The sequence below is a fragment of the Scylla paramamosain genome, chromosome 15 (assembly GCF_035594125.1).
Source record: "Scylla paramamosain isolate STU-SP2022 chromosome 15, ASM3559412v1, whole genome shotgun sequence".
In the NCBI taxonomy this organism is placed as follows: domain Eukaryota; kingdom Metazoa; phylum Arthropoda; class Malacostraca; order Decapoda; family Portunidae; genus Scylla; species Scylla paramamosain.
This window is the reverse complement of record NC_087165.1, coordinates 2,449,278-2,470,159: the sequence shown is the minus strand read 5'-3', so window position 1 is coordinate 2,470,159 and position 20,882 is coordinate 2,449,278. Positions and strand designations below refer to the sequence as shown.

At 39.0% G+C, this 20,882-nt stretch overlaps 1 protein-coding gene across 1 annotated transcript in view; it reads left to right on the top strand.

Annotated features, from left to right (window-relative positions):
* The first annotated feature begins 10,907 nt into the window (after positions 1 to 10,907).
* Positions 10,908 to 20,882, top strand: part of LOC135107270 (uncharacterized) — a 40,191-nt gene continuing 30,216 nt past the window's right edge. Inside the window, exon 1 of the mRNA XM_064016935.1 lies at positions 10,908 to 11,059. Coding sequence (XP_063873005.1) covers positions 11,043 to 11,059 — 17 coding nt within the window. The 5' untranslated portion in view covers positions 10,908 to 11,042. The remainder of the gene's footprint in view (positions 11,060 to 20,882) is intronic.

Sequence of the window (20,882 nt, the reverse complement as noted above, 5' to 3'; positions counted from 1 at the left end):
GGCTGTGACTGCCCCCTTGTGTTGTGAGACACAAAGGGAAACGTTCAGTGAGGTCACAGCTGGGTTTAATAATAAGTTCACAGCACCCCCTGAACAGTGCTTTAGACCTCACTGGGAGTAATTATCGTTTCGGCAGGTGTCTACTGCCTCCTCCTTCTCCTCGGTACAGAAACTTCCAGACAGGTGCCAGTGAGTTTAATTTGCGGGGGCTGTTCACAGGCGCAGTTAGATTCGTCAGACATGGTCACAGCAAGTATACAACAACAGAGGCCCAAACTCCAGGTTTAGTGCCCTCTAAGGGGTGTGATGTTCCCTTGTGGCAGACGATAATTACAAATCCTATCACTGGATTAAGAGAAATACAAATACTGACACTTTTATGATTTTTAATAAATAATGGAATAATCCGAAATAATAATAATAAAAAGAAAGCAATTCAGAAATACAAAATAAATGGTAGCGTACTCTTCAGTTACATAATTCAGAAATGCAAAATAAATGATAGCGTACTCTTCAGTTACATAATTCAGAAATACAAAATAAATGGTAGCGTACTCTTCAGTTACATAATTCAGAAATACAAAATAAATGATAGCGTACTCTTCAGTTACATAATTCAGAAATACAAAATAAATGGTAGCGTATTCTTCAATTACATAAAAACTACGATGGAGATATTTTCGCGACTACTGAGTTGTGGGGGAGACCAGAGAATAAATAAATAAATAACAAATATATATCCAAAAAGTATGTATATACCTGAGGACAGTCTCACACGGTGATCTCGAACCAGGTGGTTTCACTAGTACCGTGGAGAAAACCAACAAAAAAAGAACGAAAAAATGCGAATATCTATCCACTCAGAAATAGTTTATCAACAGGAATATCTGAGGGGAATCCAAGAGGGTCTGAGGAGAATCCGAGAGAGACTGCTTTAGTAAATTATTGTTAAATAAACACTTACTTAATATTACAAGAAATGGAGGGGGAGACTATCAGACTGCATGCTCACCTGAGGAGAATCCGAGAGAGACTGGCTTTGCTTGTGAGGAAATCGGCGGGAAACTAAGGATAAAGGTTTCCAATGGGGAAATTTATTAAGTTATAATTTTGTTTTTAGTAGGGGGGGGGCGACTAGGTTGTGAGTTCAGGGATGAAAAATATGAATAATTAAGTTACTGTTTACTTTATAGTTGTTACTTTAAGAAGTTTAATTCAATGGACTTTTGAAATCAATTGGGGAATTAGTCAAAGTCTGGTATCTCTTCCCGGCTTGCGTAGCAACAGGGGTGACAGGGCAGAGAAGCAAAGAAGACTTATCAGATTCGTCAACCTCATTGGCGCGGCGTAATTATCTGGGATTTGTTTGGGCTGGTTTAAGACCTTACCATTATAGAATTAATTTTATCATATTAAGGGCTCCCCATTCTCTGGGATTAGGTGAAAAATTCGCCTCTATAACCTGGCCAAGCAGGAGAAATTACGTTTATTCACTGGGTAAATTTGTTATAGAAGTGGTCAACACAGTGACGCTGAGAGGGGGGGGGGAAAGCAAGGACAAAAGGACACTGAGGAGAGGAGGGGAAGGGGAGGGGTTAGTCACATGGTACTGAGATTCTGGTCACCCCCGCACACTACATGGGCCCTAGCCTAGGAAAAAAAAGTAGAAATATACATAATTAATTTCTCAGCACTACACGAGCCTTTCATCCGTTCTAGAATTTTTCACCTCTCTCTTTTCTCCTTACCAAAAAAAATAAAATAACACCTTCACATCCGAGTAATTAGAAACTCCCCTCACCACCACATAACCAAGCCAGGCTGACGAACTGCACGTGATCTCTGTCGGGAAATAACTCTGACATTCTCTCCCATACAATGGCTTGTGGGCCATATCACCACAATGTCCCTTGGAGACATAACTCGGCTCTTTCTCTCATCTCAAGGAAAAAGAAAAGAAATTCCACCCCAACCAGCCTCTTGACCTCCTGTGGTGTGAGGACTTAACCTTAAGTCACTCCGTCACTCTCTGAAACGAGATTCGGCCACCCCAGTACTCGGTTCCTTCCACTCGGACAGTCATTTACTCATCCACACATTCACTCATACCACGAGATACTATAGATGATTACGCGAAGCGCTCGCCACGTCCTGAAGTAATCCACCACAGAATGGCCCGAACGGATTGTCGAGTGCAGTAGTAGTCTGCGAATTAAAGTGGTTCCTTATTCCTTCTCAAATTCTTACATCACCTCTCACATAGTACCCATACCCGTCATACCACGATTCATTACAACCAGTCCAGCCAGACCGTGCAAAAGTAAGGGGGGAGACTCTATTTACCCCAAGCACTCTGCTCTTTTCTATACCGTCTTTCCAGCGACATTAACATTCCTCAATATAGCGTCTGGGACGGTTACGCACTCTATGCGGTAACACTTCAGTTTCTATATCAGGTTGGAACACTGTGTCTTGAGCTGCAACTACGTACTCTTCCTCACTGTGAAACTGTTTGATCTTTTCTGCCGCTCTTTGCACCATCTTTCCCGAGAAAGGGTCTTTCACCACATAACCACCGCCTCCTCTTAAAACTTCCACCACCTTATATGGGCCGTCCCAACGAACACACAGTTTCTTACACACTCCTGACTCTGTAGTTTCTCGCTTCACCCACACCAACGCCCCAATGTCTACCTTCTGCTCCTTGCGTTTCCTGTTGGCCGCATTACGGTATTTCCGAGTCATTTTCTCGTGTGTTTCCCGGATCAGCCGGCGGACCACATCCACGTCTTGCTCGTCACCATCAACTGCGGGTAGCCTGGCACCCACCACTCGGGGCGCATGCCGGGAGAAAAACGCGAAGAAAGGTTGTTGGGCGATACTGGTATGGACGGCGGCATTCATAGTGGCCTGACACACAGGGAGTAGGCGAGGCCACCGTAGCGGGTAACCTCGGCACATGGAAGCCAAGATGGATTTGAGCGTGCGATGGAGTCGTTCGGTGATGGCGTTCCCTTGCGGGTGGTAGGGAGTGGTGTAACAGAGGGTGATGAGGTGTTGCTGGCAGAATTGTTGGAAGATCTGGGAGGTGAACTCGCCCCCGTTGTCCAGGACGATGGAGTGAGGAGTCCCGAAGTCGGTAATGTACTGCTGCAGAGCCTCTACAATTCCCTCTGATAGTTTGTTTTTGAGTGGATAGAACTTCACAAATCGGCTAAAGTGATCTACGATAGTCAACACATATCGGTAGCCACCACTGCCTGCAATCATATCCGTCAGGTCTATACCTATCCTATCTAAGGGCTTCTCTACTGAAGGTAATTCTTTACGTACTGGGTTACGTCAAACTTGAGATTACACCAGTAAAACAATTCTTCGGCCTTTTTAATTGTCTTTTTCTGACCCAGGTGGCCAGAAAGCTCATGTGCATGTTTTGTCATTACTCAAGAAAAAAAATTATAGTTCATTACTATTTCTCCTCCTCTGGTTTTCCTCTTAATCATTGTTATTCATTACTCCTCCTCCACCTCCTTTCTCCTTGCATTATTACTTATTACTCCTATCCTCCTCCTTTCTCCTTTCTATACACAAAGACTCCTGCTCCTCCTTCTCCTCCATTCTCCTTGCATTATTACTTATTACTCCTATCCTCCTTCTTTCTCCTTCCTATACACAAAGACTCCTGCTCCTCCTCCTCCTCCATTCTCCTTGCATTATTACTTATTACTCCTATCCTCCTTCTTTCTCCTTCCTATACACAAAGACTCCTGCTCCTCCTCCTCCTCCATCCTGAACGTTCTGTGCCTCTCCAATCATCACCTGCTCACCACCATGCACGTGCACGCCCTCCTTTGAATGTCTCGCTTGGCATCATCATCACCTTCAACATTTACAATTATTTCCAGTCTCCACCTCTTTCGGTTAGTCGCGAAATAAATCCCACCGCTGCTCTCCAGTTTAGTGCCCTCTAAGGGGTGTGATGTTCCCTTGTGGCACACGATGATTACAAATCCTATCACTGGATTAAGAGAAATACAAATACTGACACTTTTATGATTTTTAATAAATAATGGAATAATCCGAAATAATAATAATAAAAAGAAAGCAATTCAGAAATACAAAATAAATGGTAGCGTACTCTTCAGTTACATAATTCAGAAATACAAAATAAATGATAGCGTACTCTTCAGTTACATAATTCAGAAATACAAAATAAATGGTAGCGTACTCTTCAGTTACATAATTCAGAAATACAAAATAAATGATAGCGTACTCTTCAGTTACATAATTCAGAAATACAAAATAAATGGTAGCGTATTCTTCAATTACATAAAAACTACGATGGAGATATTTTCGCGACTACTGAGTTGTGGGGGAGACCAGAGAATAAATAAATAAATAACAAATATATATCCAAAAAGTATGTATATACCTGAGGACAGTCTCACACGGTGATCTCGAACCAGGTGGTTTCACTAGTCCCGTGGAGAAAACCAACAAAAAAAGAACGAAAAAATGCGAATATCTATCCACTCAGAAATAGTTTATCAACAGGAATATCTGAGGGGAATCCAAGAGGGTCTGAGGAGAATCCGAGAGAGACTGCTTTAGTAAATTATTGTTAAATAAACACTTACTTAATATTACAAGAAATGGAGGGGGAGACTATCAGACTGCATGCTCACCTGAGGAGAATCCGAGAGAGACTGGCTTTGCTTGTGAGGAAATCGGCGGGAAACTAAGGATAAAGGTTTCCAATGGGGAAATTTATTAAGTTATAATTTTGTTTTTAGTAGGGGGGGGGCGACTAGGTTGTGAGTTCAGGGATGAAAAATATGAATAATTAAGTTACTGTTTACTTTATAGTTGTTACTTTAAGAAGTTTAATTCAATGGACTTTTGAAATCAATTGGGGAATTAGTCAAAGTCTGGTATCTCTTCCCGGCTTGAGTAGCAACAGGGGTGACAGGGCAGAGAAGCAAAGAAGACTTATCAGATTCGTCAACCTCATTGGCGCGGCGTAATTATCTGGGATTTGTTTGGGCTGGTTTAAGACCTTACCATTATAGAATTAATTTTATCATATTAAGGGCTCCCCATTCTCTGGGATTAGGTGAAAAATTCGCCTCTATAACCTGGCCAAGCAGGAGAAATTACGTTTATTCACGGGGTAAATTTGTTATAGAAGTGGTCAACACAGTGACGCTGAGAGGGGGGGGGGGAAAGCAAGGACAAAAGGACACTGAGGAGAGGAGGGGAAGGGGAGGGGTTAGTCACATGGTACTGAGATTCTGGTCACCCCCGCACACTACATGGGCCCTAGCCTAGGAAAAAAAAGTAGAAATATACATAATTAATTTCTCAGCACTACACAGGTGGTGCTTAAATCACAATAAAGGAAAACCATTGCAGGCGTGTGTGTGTGGTGTTTTAGGTAGGCGTCCAGTCAGCCGAATGACCGAGACCGTGGCAGTACCCAACGAGTTGTAAACCGCATTACTGGAACCTACCTCGAACTTCTGTGTACTCCTACAAAACCCTCCATCACCAGAATCCCGTGTGCTTTATATTTCTGCCCAGAACCATGCCAAGTCTGTTTTCCAACTAGCCAAAAATTTTCATGTGCTTTATATTTCTGCCCGGAACCATGCCAAGTCTGTTTTCCAACTAGCCAAAAATTTTCATGTGCTTTATATTTCTGCCCGGAACCATGGCAAGTCTGTTCTCCAACTAGCCAAAAATTTTCATTAACTAAGTGTCAAAATCTTTCAAAATCTAACTCCCCGCGTGACTTCTGGCATCTAGCCAAAATATTTCCAGTAACTTGGCTTCTTCTTCTCTCCCTCCTATGTTTCAACCAGATGGCACCACTGCTATCACATCTATCTTTAAAACTGAACTCTTCGCTCATAACTTTGCTGAAAACTCTACCTTGGACGAGTCAGTGCTTGTTCCTCGCTCTCCTCCACCCTCGGACTACATCATGCTACCTATTAAAATTCTTCATAATGATATTTTCCATGCCCTCGCTGGCCTTAACCCTCGGAATGCTTATGGACCTGATGAGGTCCTTCCTATCGTTCTCCGAAACTGTACCTCCGTGCTTGCACCTTGCCTAGTCAAACTCTTTCAACTCTGTCTGTGAACATCTTTTCCTTCTTGCTGGAAGCTTGCCTACATTCAACCTGTTCCTAAATAGGGTGACCGTTCTAATCACTCAAACTACCGTCCTATTGCTTCAATTTCCTGCCTGCCTAAAGTTTTTGAATCTATCCTCAATAGGAAGATTCTTAATCATCTATCACTTCACAATCTTCTATCTGATCGCCAGTATGGGTTCCGTCAAGGCCGCTCTACTGGTGATCTTCTGGCTTTCCTTACTGAGTCTTGGTCATCCTCTGTTAGAGATTTTGGTGAAACTTTTGCTGTTGCCTTAGACATATCAAAAGCTTTTGATAGAGTCTGGCACAAAGCTTTGATTTCCAAACTATCCTCCTACGGCTTCTATCCTTCTCTCTGTAACTTCATCTCAAGCTTCCTTTCTGACCGTTCTATTGCTGCTGTGGTAGACGGCCACTATTCTTCTCTTAAATCTGTTAACGGTGGTGTTCCTTAGGGCTCTGTCTTGTCACCCACTCTCTTTCTATTATTCATCAATGACCTTCTAAACCAAACTTCTTGTCCTATCCACTCCTACGCTGATGATACCACCCTGCACCTTTCCACGTCTTTTCATAGACGTCCAACCCTTCAGGAAGTAAACATTTCATGCAGGGAAGCCACAGAACGCCTGACTTCTGATCTTTCTAAAATTCTTGATTAAGGCAGAGCAAACCTGGTATTGTTCATTGCCTCAAAAACTCAATTTCTCCATCTATCAACTCGACACAACCTTCCAGACAACTATCCCCTCTTCTTCAGTGACACTCAACTGTCCTCTTCTACACTGAACATTCTCAGTCTGTCCTTTACTTATAATCTAAATCGGAAACTTCACATCTCATCTTTAACTAAAACAGCTTCCATGAAGTTAGGTGTTCTGAGAAGTTTGTGCCAGTTTTTCTCAGCCCTCTCCATGCCCCCCCACCACACAGCTGCCAACTATGTACAAGGGCCTTATCCATCCATGTATGGAGTAAGCTTCACATGTCTAGGGGGGGGGTTCCACTCATACCACTCTTCTAGACGGTGGAATCAAAAACTTTTCGTTTCATCAACTCCTCTCCTCCAACTAATTGTCTTCATTCTCTCTCTCATCGTCGCAATGTTGCATCTCTAGCTATCTGCTACCGCTATTTTCATGCTAACTGCTCCTCTGATCATACTAACTGCATGCCTCCCCTCCTCCCGCGGCCTCGCTGCACAAGACTTTCTTCTTTCTTTCACCTCTATTCTGTGCACCTCTCTAATGCAAGAGTTAACCAGTATTCTCAATCATTCATCCCTCTCTTTGGTAAACCCTGGAACTCCTTGCCTGCTTCTGCATTTCCACATTCCTATGACTTGAATTTTTTTCAAGAGGGAGGTTTCAAGACACTTATCCTTCAATTTTTGACTACTGCTTTGGACCCTTTTTTGGGACTGGCATCTCAGTGGGCTTTTTTTTTCTTTTATTGGATTTTTGTTGCACTTGGCCAGTGTCCCTCCTACATAAAAAAAAATAAATAAATAAATAAATAAATAAATAAATCTACGTAACATTACCTCCTCTTTCCTGTTGTTATAAGATTATCAAACGCATTAGGCAACATAAACCCTTTGGTGTATCTTTCGACGACGCACTGTCCCTCAAATCACATCTATCTGAACTTTGTATTAAATTAACTCGTAATGTTCCCCTTCTTTATCAAGTGAAAGACTTCATGCCTACCTCAGTACTTGAAAATTTAAACCATGATCACATACTACCCTATCTTTCCTATTGCATTCCTATATGGTGCAATACTTACCCATCATATTTATTAACTTACCTCTGTTTTAGACTTTAAAAGAAAATCTTAAGGATTATTACTAACGGTAGTTTCTTCGAACATACACAACCTTTTCTTTAAAGATACTAATATTCTAAAAAAAATTATAAAAAAATATAAAAAATCTAAATAAAATGAAAATAGCAATCTTTATGCACAAAAATGTATGAGAACATAATAATACATATACAAAAGTCCAACACAATGATCCTACACGTAACAGAAATCTGTGAGTCCCTGCTCATAGTCTGAATATTTCCCAACACTCTCTGTTATATGTGAACTGTTCATGTTGACAAGTAGTTGGGTTTAGGAAGGGGGAAGGCTGTGGGCTGAAAGGTAGTGAATGAAATCGTCCTTATTGGTGGGTTTTCTATAAATAAGGACGATTTCTGCAATAAGGACGATTTCATTCACTACCTTTCAGCCCTTAGCATGAGAGTCAAATCTGGTGTGATTATTAGTTTTTACTTAAGAGCGTTCAGAATTTGCAGCAACAACTTACTAGAGCAAGAAATACGATATATCATATCAAGTTTCAAAAAGCTGGATTATCCTGAAGGGCTCCTTGTTAGGCTTAAGAATAAGGCAAAGAAAATAACAACTGAAAACAAAGAGAATAAAGATCCCTGTACAACCAGCGAAAGAGAGAGGTATATATGTGTACCAAATTCGGACAAGGCTTCCATAATTAATAAATATTTGTCTAAAACAGGATTAAAAATAGCAACATTAGCGGGAGAGAAAATTGGTGAGCTAACGAGGACTAAAGAGACCGGACTTGTTAATAATAACAGCGTAGTGTACAGCATACCATGCAAAGGTTGTACAAAGCAGTACATAGGAGAAACAGGCAGGGGACTTAAAACAAGAATAGCAGAGCATAGGAAAGATGTTTTAAAACACAACACATCAAACTCCCTTGTATTACACATAGAAAAATGTAAACACCTACCAAAATGGGAAGAGGCTAAAGAAATTAGAGTTGGATTGAAGAAAAGAATGAGAAAAGCTATAGAGGCAGCCCTCATAACAACTAGGGAAATCATTAACCACAGAGAAGGTTTAATCAGGTCGGCGGGTAATTCCGCCAAATTGGCCCTCAGGTCAGGTACAAGGAAAATCCCCAGTAAAGGCTCGTCACGTAGGCGGATAATGCCACCTGACTAGGAAAATAAAATTAGGTGAGGTACACGCCAGGATGGCAATACTCTGTACGAATGTCAAATGAGAAAATTTTGTATGTTGTTATAAATAGTGTGTTTTCACTCATGTAAATCAGTCTCTCTGAGGATGGCTATTCAGCCGAAACGTTAGAGATTAAAAGAATCCTAACTCCTCCCTGGGTTTTTATCCCGCTTCCTAAACCCTCTCTGTTATATATACGGTTTAAAACATGGAATTCCATTCCTGAGCAAACCAAAATTCATACATCATTGAAAACATTTAAAAAACACTATAAACAACATATCATTTCCTCATACTGACGTCTTTCTCTATTAATACTTTCATTTTCGTTTTCTTTTCTTATTTTCTTCATCCAATATTTGATTATGAAATATCTTCAGATAATAATCTCATGATTTCTACCGATAATGTAATTACATACATAAGTATACTGAAAATATTATTCATTTGTACTTTGTGTGCATATACATCACAAATCCTTCTTTCTTTCTTTCTTTCTTTATTTATTTCTTTATTTTTATTTTACTGCCCAAAAATTGGGCTGCCTAAAGAGTATAGATCAGGGGTTCTTAACCTTTTGATGGTTCCATACCCCCAATGGATTGTCGAATATGGTCCCATACCCCCTTCACTTGACTGTTCAAATAATTATCACCAATCCTATTATTTGCCAGTATGTCTTCCATATACGAGTATTTCAATCGCTTGAATTTACTGTACTTTAGATACGGATTACTAGGAAAAAAACATAACCATTGATAATTTTATTATTTTTTTTACTGAAAGCAAAATTAATAAAGTTATAGTTCCGTTTTATTATTTAAACTTTATTTAAATTTTAAAAAACTGGAAAGAGTCAACCACCGTCATGTAGGGTAGCGCGCGCATCGCACTGGCAGAGGGGGAAACTACCAGTACCCAGAAATCGAGTCCCAGACCCCCGGCCTTTGGTTCCCATACCCCCAAGGGGTATGGATACCCCCGGTTAAAAACCCCTGGTATAGATAATTCGTGCGCAGCTGAGCATTACAAATATCATGTGCAATACTTATAGCTATAATGAAATGTTTCAAGTGTGTCATCATCATCATCATTCAACATTATAAAAAAAAAATACTTCATTATTATCAGCCTCTATAATCTAAGAGCACAGGCATGGTCGTCGGTTTCAAACGAACTTCTAATGTTCTTTTATTTTGGATTGCAATAAAAGTGCGTTGTCACTAGCAATTGTTGAAAGGAAATAAATAGCTATAATTTAAATAATAAATAAATCATATTAACATGTTTCACTTTGGCAGTCTAGTAGTTTCCTCAACTGTAATCAGTTGAGAAAATCATTTGTGGGCGGCTCTCTCACTTTCAGAGTAATTACCTCACCTCAGGTAATTGAGGGTTCTTGAAGGTAATTCTTAAGGTCCGAGAATTTTCAAGGTAATTTTCAGGTAATATGACGAAAAGTGCAAGGTAATTAAGGTAATTTTAAGGTATGAATGAAATTCGGCTGAAATATGGCAAGGCACGCGTGTGGATTTTTTTTTTTTCTTTTTCCAGAGCCTCACACGTTCGAGACTGGTTGGCTGGATGCAACATGCGCCCTGTTGGCCTGCCCTGCGGCAGAGTTGCCAATTTGTTGATTTTGTCAGTATATTTAACGATTTTTAAAGCCTTTTGATTTTATTTGACTTGATAAATTTATTACTCTAAACAAGCATCAAACAAATAAGAATATGGATATTGACAACAAGTCACGGTTTACGACGAGTGGCGTCACCCGGTGGGAGAATTTGGAACCAGGAGAGATTTCACACGACACCGGCAAAGCAAGACCATCCTGGGCTGGCCAGACTTCACCTGAAGACTTGCGAGTGCAAGATAAGTATAATGATTACAAGATCAAGGTAAGTGGCAGTGTTCATAGATATATGGGTGTGTTAGAGTAAGTTAATGGTCCTCTTGGTGCTTTGGAATTTCAGATAAAACAGTCAAAAGACAGAACAGTGGTGAATCTTAATATGGCGTATGTTTTATTTTAACCCATGTGAACCTGCAGCCGGTCATGAAAGTTACTTCGTCAACACCTGAGGAGCATTGCTCACCAGTTATAAGTAAGATAACAGTTACAATGAGGAAGGAGGAGAAATACAGGCGTGCTTCAAGGATCTGATCATTGTAACACCATCCCTGAGCTCTCGCCTTCCGGTGTTGTAGGCTTGCTACCCATGCTTGTCCTGGATATTAAACATATATCTTTAAAAGTTAGACATTGTATTAGTAAGACTTCCATAAACAATAAAACACCTGATATATTGCAATAAGGGGTTTTTAAATATTTTGATGTGATGCTGAGGGGGTGTTAACGCTCATGGCATGCATCTTTATGTATTGAACATACTGAAATGTGGTGTCAGCAAACCCCTCAAACAAGTTGTCCTGTGGGCATTGGGGGGTTTTGGGTGGTAGAGAAGAGATTAAATGAAATATAGGCTTTCAGATTTTTTAAAATGTAATAAGTATAACTTCCACTTTTGAACATTTCCTGAAAAACTAGCGCAAACGTAACATAACTGCCCCTGGACTCCCTCCTCCCTTTAGGGACACTAACCCAACTGGGGAGCTTCGTTACCCTCGACCGCCCATGGTATTTAGTGGTGTCCTTCAAGGTTCAGCCTGGGGGCCTGCTCTTTTTCAAATAGATATAAACCATTTAGCTACATCTTTACATTGTTAATGCAAAATTTTTGCACAGGATCTGAAAACTCATTATTACTGTTCATTTTCTCTCTCTCTCTCTCTCTCTCTCTCTCTCTCTCTCTCTCTCTCTCTCTCTCTCTCTCTCTCTCTCTCTCTCTCTCTCTCTCTCTCCAGCAGGATACTGATGATTTGAATGTGGTTGTAAAGTTATGGGGTCTTTTCCTTCTCCCAGATATATGTATTACACTAAAATTTGATAGAGGTCTAGCTCTGCATGAACCACACAATAATTTTTATATTGGCAACAATCCTATACCATTTACTAATTTGACCAAAGACTTATGAATTTAGGTTGATACTAAGCTGAAGTTTTATGACCATAGTGGTAAACATATCACACAGGGAAGCCACAGAACGCCTGACTTCTGATCTTTCAAAAATTTCTGATTGGGGCAGAGCAAACTTGGTATTGTTCAATGCCTCAAAAACTCAATTCCTCCATCTATCAACTCGACACAACCTTCCAGACAACTATCCCCTCTTCTTCAATGACACTCAACTGTCCCCCTCTTCTACACTGAACATCCTCGGTCTGTCCTTTACTTATAACCTGAACTGGAAACTTCACATCTCATCTCTAGCTAAAACAGCTTCTATAAAGTTAGGTGTTCTGAGACGTCTCCGCCAGTTTTTCTCACCCCCTCAGCTGCTAACTCTGTATAAGGGCCTTATCCGTCCATGTATGGAGTATGCTTCACATGTCTGGGGGGGTTCCACTCATACTGCTCTTCTAGACAGGGTGGAATCAAAAGCTTTTCGTCTCATCAACTCCTCTCCTCTAACTGACTGTCTTCAGCCTCTCACTCACCGCCGCAATGTTGCATATCTAGCTGTCTTCTACTGCTATTTTCATGCTTACTGCTCTTTTGATCTTGCTAACTGCATGCCTCCCCTCCTTCCGCGGCCTCGCTGCACAAGACTTTCTTCTTTCTCTCACCCCTATTCTGTCCACCTCTCTAACGCAAGAGTTAACCAGTATTCTCAATCATTCATCCCTTTCTCTGGTAAACTCTGGAACTCCCTGCCTGCTTCTGTATTTCCACCTTCCTATGACTTGAATTCCTTCAAGAGGGAGGTTTCAAGACACTTATCCACCAATTTTTGACCACTGCTTTGACCCTTTTATGGGACTGGCATTTCAGTGGCATTTTTTTATTAGATTTTTGTTGCCCTTGGCCACTATCCTTCCTACATAAAAAAAAAAAAAAAAAACATAAAGACATGGTGACTGATAAATCAGAAAATGTTGCTTCTGATTTACTCAACTCATTAGTTTGCAGCTCTCAGGATATTATATCTTTATGCATTGCACATATGAGTACAGTTGAGTAGCGTGGAACACTGGCTACATTTAGGGACAATAAGCTGCTGGATTTGATCCAACAAAGGTGGACAAGAAATGAAGAGGGCTTGGAGGATCTTTCCTATGGGGAAAGGCTTAAAGCACTGGATCTCTTTTATGTGCATGGTAGGATATTGTGGGCTGATCTTATTGATTGTTGGAAGACCTTGCATGATGCTGCCCCTTTGACTCTACCAAATTGTTCCATTAAGCACCAGAAATGGGTACAGTGGCCATGCATGTAAACTTGTTCATAGTCCTTGCACACTTGAGTGTCACAGGTGTTTCTTCTTAATGCATATGGTTGGTACATGGAACTCTCTTTTCCATAGTACTTGAGCTGAATGGCCTTAACCCTTTTAATGCAACTTTCTAGGGCCTTCTCTGTGATTATTTATATGAATATCATCTTCACTTTATTCTTAGAGTATATTATTTTCTACTTAATTGAAGTACATTTACATTACAATATCACAAGTCCAAGTACAAGTATTCTATTTTATACTTGAACTTGAGTCCAAGTATGTGTACTTTGTGCTGTACTCGAGTTTAGGTACAAGTACATTTTTACTTACACAATTATTTTTTCAATATTTTTCAACTGCTTATTGTGTATGTGATGATGGTGATAGATAGCTGCTACTTTCAAACACTTTTGAATTAAGGAATTTTGAAAGAGCTTTCGATAATCCCTATACACAGAGATTTGATTTATAACAGGACAGGAACTCAGTGTCGCTCCAAGAACTCTGAGCATAAGGCCAGTGCCCCAGCTGGGCAAACCCTGCCTTTAAACCAGGATATGCCAGGTCATGTCTCACAGTATTGTCATACCTCAGCAGCACTCTGACATCATGCCACACCTTCCACACAGCCAATCAGATGTGAGCACGTCCTGCTAGTCTACCAAACACAGACAGTGCCTTTGTATTTGCTCATAAATCATTAAATTTATGAAAAATTACCTGTGAATATCACCTGAATTGAAAATGTGAGCAATGATAGTGACCATGAGTCACATGGACATTCCAGGAAGAAGTAAGAACCTAAGACCTGGGAAAGGAACGTAAAAAAAAAGAAAAAAAAATGCAATCTTTACCAGGGCTACTCAAGCTACTGGAACAAGAAAAATGTTCCTAAGTGTGAAATTTGGTGAGCCATGCAAGTGTGAGTGTTTTGACAAACTAGTCTATAAAAACAAATGAGTTCGAATCCTACATTTTTGTATAGTTACTTAGCATTGAAATAGTAATAACTTTTTTATTTAAAGACTATTAAACACATGAAAAAATGACATTTTATTAGTTATACATTGTTTTTGTGGCACACCAAATTTGTTGTTGAGTTAGCTCCATTTATTGAAGCAGGATTCAACCTACAAAAGGATTAGTTAATTGCTAAGATGCATATTACAATACTTGTCAAACCTTGCACAATATTAGCTCAAAACCCATTAACTCCCAATCACATAGAAAACATACCCCAAAACTGACTCGTTATAATACAAGAAAATAGAATAGCAAGATTCAACCTACAAGAGGATCAGTTACTTGCTAAGATGCACATTACATTACTCACCAAACCTTGCACAATATTGGCTCAAAACCCCTTAACCCCCAGTCACACTGGAAACACCCCAAAATTGATTCATCATGATATAAGAAAATAGAATAATTACTGAACAGCATATTCTAAACCAGTTCATTACTAATATAAAGTATCATATAATCATATAAAATGTAACATTATTGAACAGTAAAATTTATATGCAATCACATAATTTAGCTTTGTGGAATGTATAATGAAGAGATCAAACAAATACCAGGAATATGAAGCGCAAACACACTCAAATCATGGATTATTTACTCACAATATTGATAACACTGATCTATGGAAATGAGCAGTAGAGCAGATCCCAACATCACCACACCCCACAGCCGGGGTGAATGTATGCAGTTCAACACGTTGCAATCACTGACATGAACAGACAACAAGACAGTAAAATTCCTAAGGAAATAGTAACTCAATGTCCAGATTCAGAGTAATGTTAACATAACACTGACATGGTCCTGCATAGTCAATGACAGTTTGCATTATCACCCATAAAAGACTGATCAGTTGTACATAGACAAACAATTTTGTAAAATTTATAGAGCTCAAACACAAGTTCAGTCCTTCACACCAATGAATACTCACAAGACACCATGTGGAGACAAAAGTATGTAATATTTAATTATAAGGCAAGTTACAGTGGCTATAATCAACACAAACACCTGTGTGTTGCATAGTTTTAAACATCGAATGACCCTAAGTCTGCTCATCCCCACAGGTACCCTAAATAAGGCATCAACTCATAATGAAAACAAAGTCCCTTCAACCACAACCACCTCTTAGCACACACTAATATCAAATCTGTTTTCATAATGATATCATGAGAACATCAGATATTTCCAGTTTTTAAGATTGGTTTAACACTAACCCATATGGTTGACACTGGATCTAACAACATCCCTCACAAAATCCCCAAACAGCCAATACATAAACATGACTACACCCAAAGACATACCTGATCACAGTACACAAATAGGAGGACCCCAGGATCCAAATGGTCATCGTCAAGTCATACTTTCACCATATGGTCTCTGCATTCAGTGCTGGCTCCATCAGACTGGGAAGTCATCATCCTTCATTCCACCTACATCACCTGGCATGCATGTGATAAACAAAAATGAGTGATGAAGTGTGGTCACAAATTCAGTGGAATTACATACAAAATCAACCTGATACAGACAATCCCTTAATGACACAACAGACATATTTTATCATGATTTATAATGATACATACTTTCACAATAAAGACAAATTTCATCCGCATGTATTAATTAGAAAATTAATTATATTCATGAAATTAGTTACAAAGATGTTAAAACATATTAGAAAATATCACAAAACGGCATATTGTTGGGTTCGCCCGCACAACAGTAAAGGAATTTGTGCTGAGGTAATATTTCAAATCCCAGTAACTCAAAACCTCATTTTGCAGAATTCATCCTTCCAACACCAAGTGTCCCAGTTGAAATATAAATTTAACTTGTAGAAGCCTCTCTCATCTTGATTCATTATTTTTTATTGCTTTCCTCCTTAGAGGTCAGCATTTAGTCAAAGAACCTACATTTCCTCTATCAGGCATGACTTGTTTGTATCTCAGAAACTGACCTAATGAAATTCATGTACTACCTCTCATCCCCAACTGTGGCCATGGCCCAGTTTCAACTGAATATATCTTTCAGGGTACACCCAGTAATATTAAATAATCCCTCATTAGATTGAACTCAGATGCAACTATGGTGAAATTTATTATTTTCTTGTAAGATTTGACCAAAATACTGAATCTGCTTTGTAGACATCTTAACTCAGTTAATTGACAGATTTGTGGCAACGAAATCTCTTCCACCTCCTTTTTAACCCTGCGGGCTTGTGAAACCACCATCTTTTCTAAAAGGGGAAAAAAAAAACTAACAAAACAATGGGATGAAGTACATGAGACTTACTGCAGGTCACATTAAGTGTGCTTCAAGTTTTATGATGCAAATCAGCTTCAACTGACCTATGGTAAGTCTCATGTACTCCATCAATTTTACTTCAGGAAATGACTTCTCTGCTACAGTCTGTTTTGCAATGAGGTTTTGAAGCCATGCAGGTATTGTATGTGACATCTTGAAATTGTATGTACAGTGGTATCTCAGTATATGTGTGCTTTGGAATACTGTATTTGATGGCATATAAGACCCACTTTTTTTTTTTTTTTTATGGCTCAAAAAATTACCCTACATCTTATATGCGAATGTGAGGCCTCCCATAGATTTAATTTTGAAATTTTCTTCACCTGTACAGCCGAAGATTTACACCACCGTATAAGTGTATAGGTATTTTTCAAGCATAATATGATGTAAGTAAATGTTGAAAATGAAAACGCAACCTGTTTAGTGTGTTGTTGACATCTCGGCAGCTGGGCTGTGTTCTTTGCCTCGCCTCAATGACTAGGCTGCTACCTTTGTTTTGTTACTGCAATCATGTAGGATATTGATTTTTTACTATTGTTATTGCTTGCTTTTTGTTCAGCTGTTCTGCTAACTTGCTTTAAACATTACATGCATACATAAAATTTTTTTTTTTTTCCTGAATATGCCCTGCTGAAAAGGGAGTACGTCTTATATGTCATCAGATATGGTATGTATTTTAGTATTAAGCAGTGTTTAAATTATTTTATACAGCCTCATCAATATACTGTATAATATGCCAATAGCAATATTTATTTATTTTTTTCATAGGAATGGATTAATAATTTTCCTTTTATTTCATATCGGAAAATTTGTTTGATATACATCCTGTTTGGTGTAAGTCCAAGGATCTGGAACAGATTAAGGACATATACTGAGGTATCACTGTATGTGAGTTTGGTGAAATAAAACAACCATGAGCCAAAATCCCTTGTTTTGTAGGAAATTCACAAAATTCAGTGTTTTCCAAAAGAATTGTGACAATAAGAACCTCCTCACTATTCTAGTTTAGCTTCTTGGAATGTGTCAAGTTCCTGAACTATTACCTTGTCTCAATGCTTGGCAAGATGGTTGCCCTTGACCATCCAACCTTTGCCATGATGTGTGTAATCTTTACAGCCATGGCCTTAGTCTTTGACGCTGTAGCTGGCCAAACACAACCAGCTGAGTACTTTCCTATGTCTGCTCCTGACATATCAAGCATTAACCTAATCCATCTTGCAACACTGTCTTTTGTTACATTTTTGTGTGGCTTCATAACACTAATGAGTAGTTGCCTATTTTCTTGACCCACCCTATATCCTAAGTGTTCAGTCTGTTCAGGGTACATTTTCAATGTTTTATACACACACAGTCTTTTTTATCTTTAGTGTATGCCTTAAAACCTCACAAACTGCACATTGGATTTTGGCTTACATTATTCAATATTGCCCCCTAACCAAACACAAATTGAATCAATCCATGCCAATGCTAAAGTTCTTTAACATTGACAAATGTAATGTTTGCACTCTGGCTTCTTGCATGAGTATCATTAGCATCACTAGTTTTAGTGTTAGGTCTTTTAAGAAAAGATTGCATAATGATTCCATAGTTCTCAGTTTCTGCAGCACCAGCTTGACATTCCAGGTCTCTGTATATCTAGGTTTTGATGGTCTCAAGTTGAATACCCCTCTCAAGAGCCCTGTTGACAAGAGGGTAGTTTCCCACTCTGCAGCTGTCCACACCACAACTATCCCTAGTGAGGGGAGAGCTCCCCTTACTGTGTTGACAGAGTCATAGCCCCCACCTCTCTGGAAAAGTGTTTGAGAAGAAATTTACAATATCTGTTTTATCAGGACTAAGGGGATTAATGTGCCATCTTCCACAAAATTGTATCCATTTGTTGACATGTGGGCAATACTGTTTTCCAGTCATTGGTCTCAAGGAAGCCATGATAATGTCTGTACCTGCTGCAGGTATGCCATGTTTTCACAGCTGTTGCCAGACAGTAGACATGCCATCAGCCTAGCGTGTTTCATTATGGGGTGTTCATCTGCTATCAGTGGCTGCCACAACACATTCTTCTATCTCATTATTAGCCATGGTTCTTTGATGAGCATCGTGAGTAGAGTCCCCATCCATGACTGGGATGTCCACAGTGGCACAATCAATCACTTTTCTGAAGGTATCTGGCAATCAAGGCAAAAGGGGGGAAAAATGTAGATTAGATTAAACTGTGAATATCTTATTGAAAACCATCAAAGTATTCTGGTTTCAGGTTAGGTTTCCTTGAAAAAAAACAAGGTATTTGTTTATTCAGTCTTCAGGCAAATATATCAGTGCTTGGGACTCCAAAAATTCTGCAAAGTTCTCAAAAAATGGCCACATTCAATTTCCATTCATGTCTGTCATTAAACTTTCAAGATGCAGTGTCTACCATGAAATTAACTTTACCAGTTATGTGAGAGCATGTAATTGAAATATCATTTATTGCACACCATTTCCAAATTTTGAGGTACATGTTATTACATGTAGATTTTGTGCCTCCCATTTCATTTACGTAATTCACTGCAGTCTTCTTATCACAAAATATCTTAATGTGTTTCTCTTTGATCTGATGTGCAATTGCTTTCACTACCAGTAAAATGGCTTTGAGTTCCTTTGAATTGATGTGCATTTCTTTTCTACTGTTGATCATCTTCCATTAATTTTCTGATGATTTAGGTAACTACCCCAACCTAAATTTGACACATCATTATATAAGTCTATTTCTGTACCTGACCTGTAGGTTTTTTATGTATTGCGCTGCAATATGATTTATCCACCAAATCAGATCTGTTTTCATTTTATATGTGATAGCCATCCATTTCTTAAAGTTACCTTTTTCTTTCTCTAAATCTGAAATTTTAGCAGTTCTCAACTTTCTATAATGTAGTTTCTACAGTTCTACTGCTGGAATTGCAGCAACTAAAAGCCCAGTTACTTTGGTCACATTCCAGATTTTGTCTTTATTACTATGAAATAGCTGAATGTTTGCAACTTCAAACTATTTTCTCTTTCCTCCATTCAGGTAAGGTAACTGTCGTTGTCTCTGAATCAGTGACATTCCCCAAATATTTCAAACTTTTTGTAGATATTAGGACAGATTTATTATCATTTATACAGAATCCCTGATTTCTTAACTTCCACTGTTGAATGTATACTCATAGCATTCTAATGAACTGTGGGATATAAGTGTGTTGTCAGTGAAACTGGTAATGGTGTATCTGATCTCTCTCAGTGCAGGTTTCATTAGTTTGGTGAACAGACATAGACCTTTTGCAGTCCCATTAGGAAGATGGGTAAACTGATAAATATTTCTTGCCATTTAAAGCAAAGAAATTTTTGTTGCTCTTCAGTTACTTTGACAGAGTAGTATGCTAGATCAACTGAGGTCATGTAATTACCCTTGTTAATAAGCCAAATTGCCTGTTTGAAATTTTCTATTTTGAAATATTTGTAATTAAGCATCATCCTAAAACCTCCATCCTTTTTCCTCTGCAGAAAAAATTGGGGATATAATTTTTTCCTCTTATTTGTGTGTTTCCTCGATAAGTTATAACACCATATGTACAACCTTCCCAGAAATTCTAATAAAGCTGATGTGGCACTAAAATAATAACTAGATGTTAACCACCTGTGAAGAATTTTTTGTTTTAATAACCAACCAAACTATGAGGCATCTCTCACAATTATCTTCTTTCCAATACCAAAGTGTTTTATTAGATTTGGAGGAAAAAAAGGCAAACCTAGTATTGGTCCCTTAAGGTCTCCATCCAGGCAGGTTGTCCATGATGCCAATGCTCTGACTGAATTATTCGCAACCTCCTTTGTATCTCTGTACACATCAGGCACTCCTGAGTCCTAAGATCCACATCAAGAATCTCATGGTACTATTTCAGACCTTGTCATTACCACTGACAGTGTTAGGCTTGCATTTAGCAGACTAGACAACTGTCTAGTTTGCTCTCTGGCTGCAGACAGCATTTACCCCATTCTCCTCATATCTTGTATTTCTGTATTGGTGTATTCACTTTTATGAAACTTCCA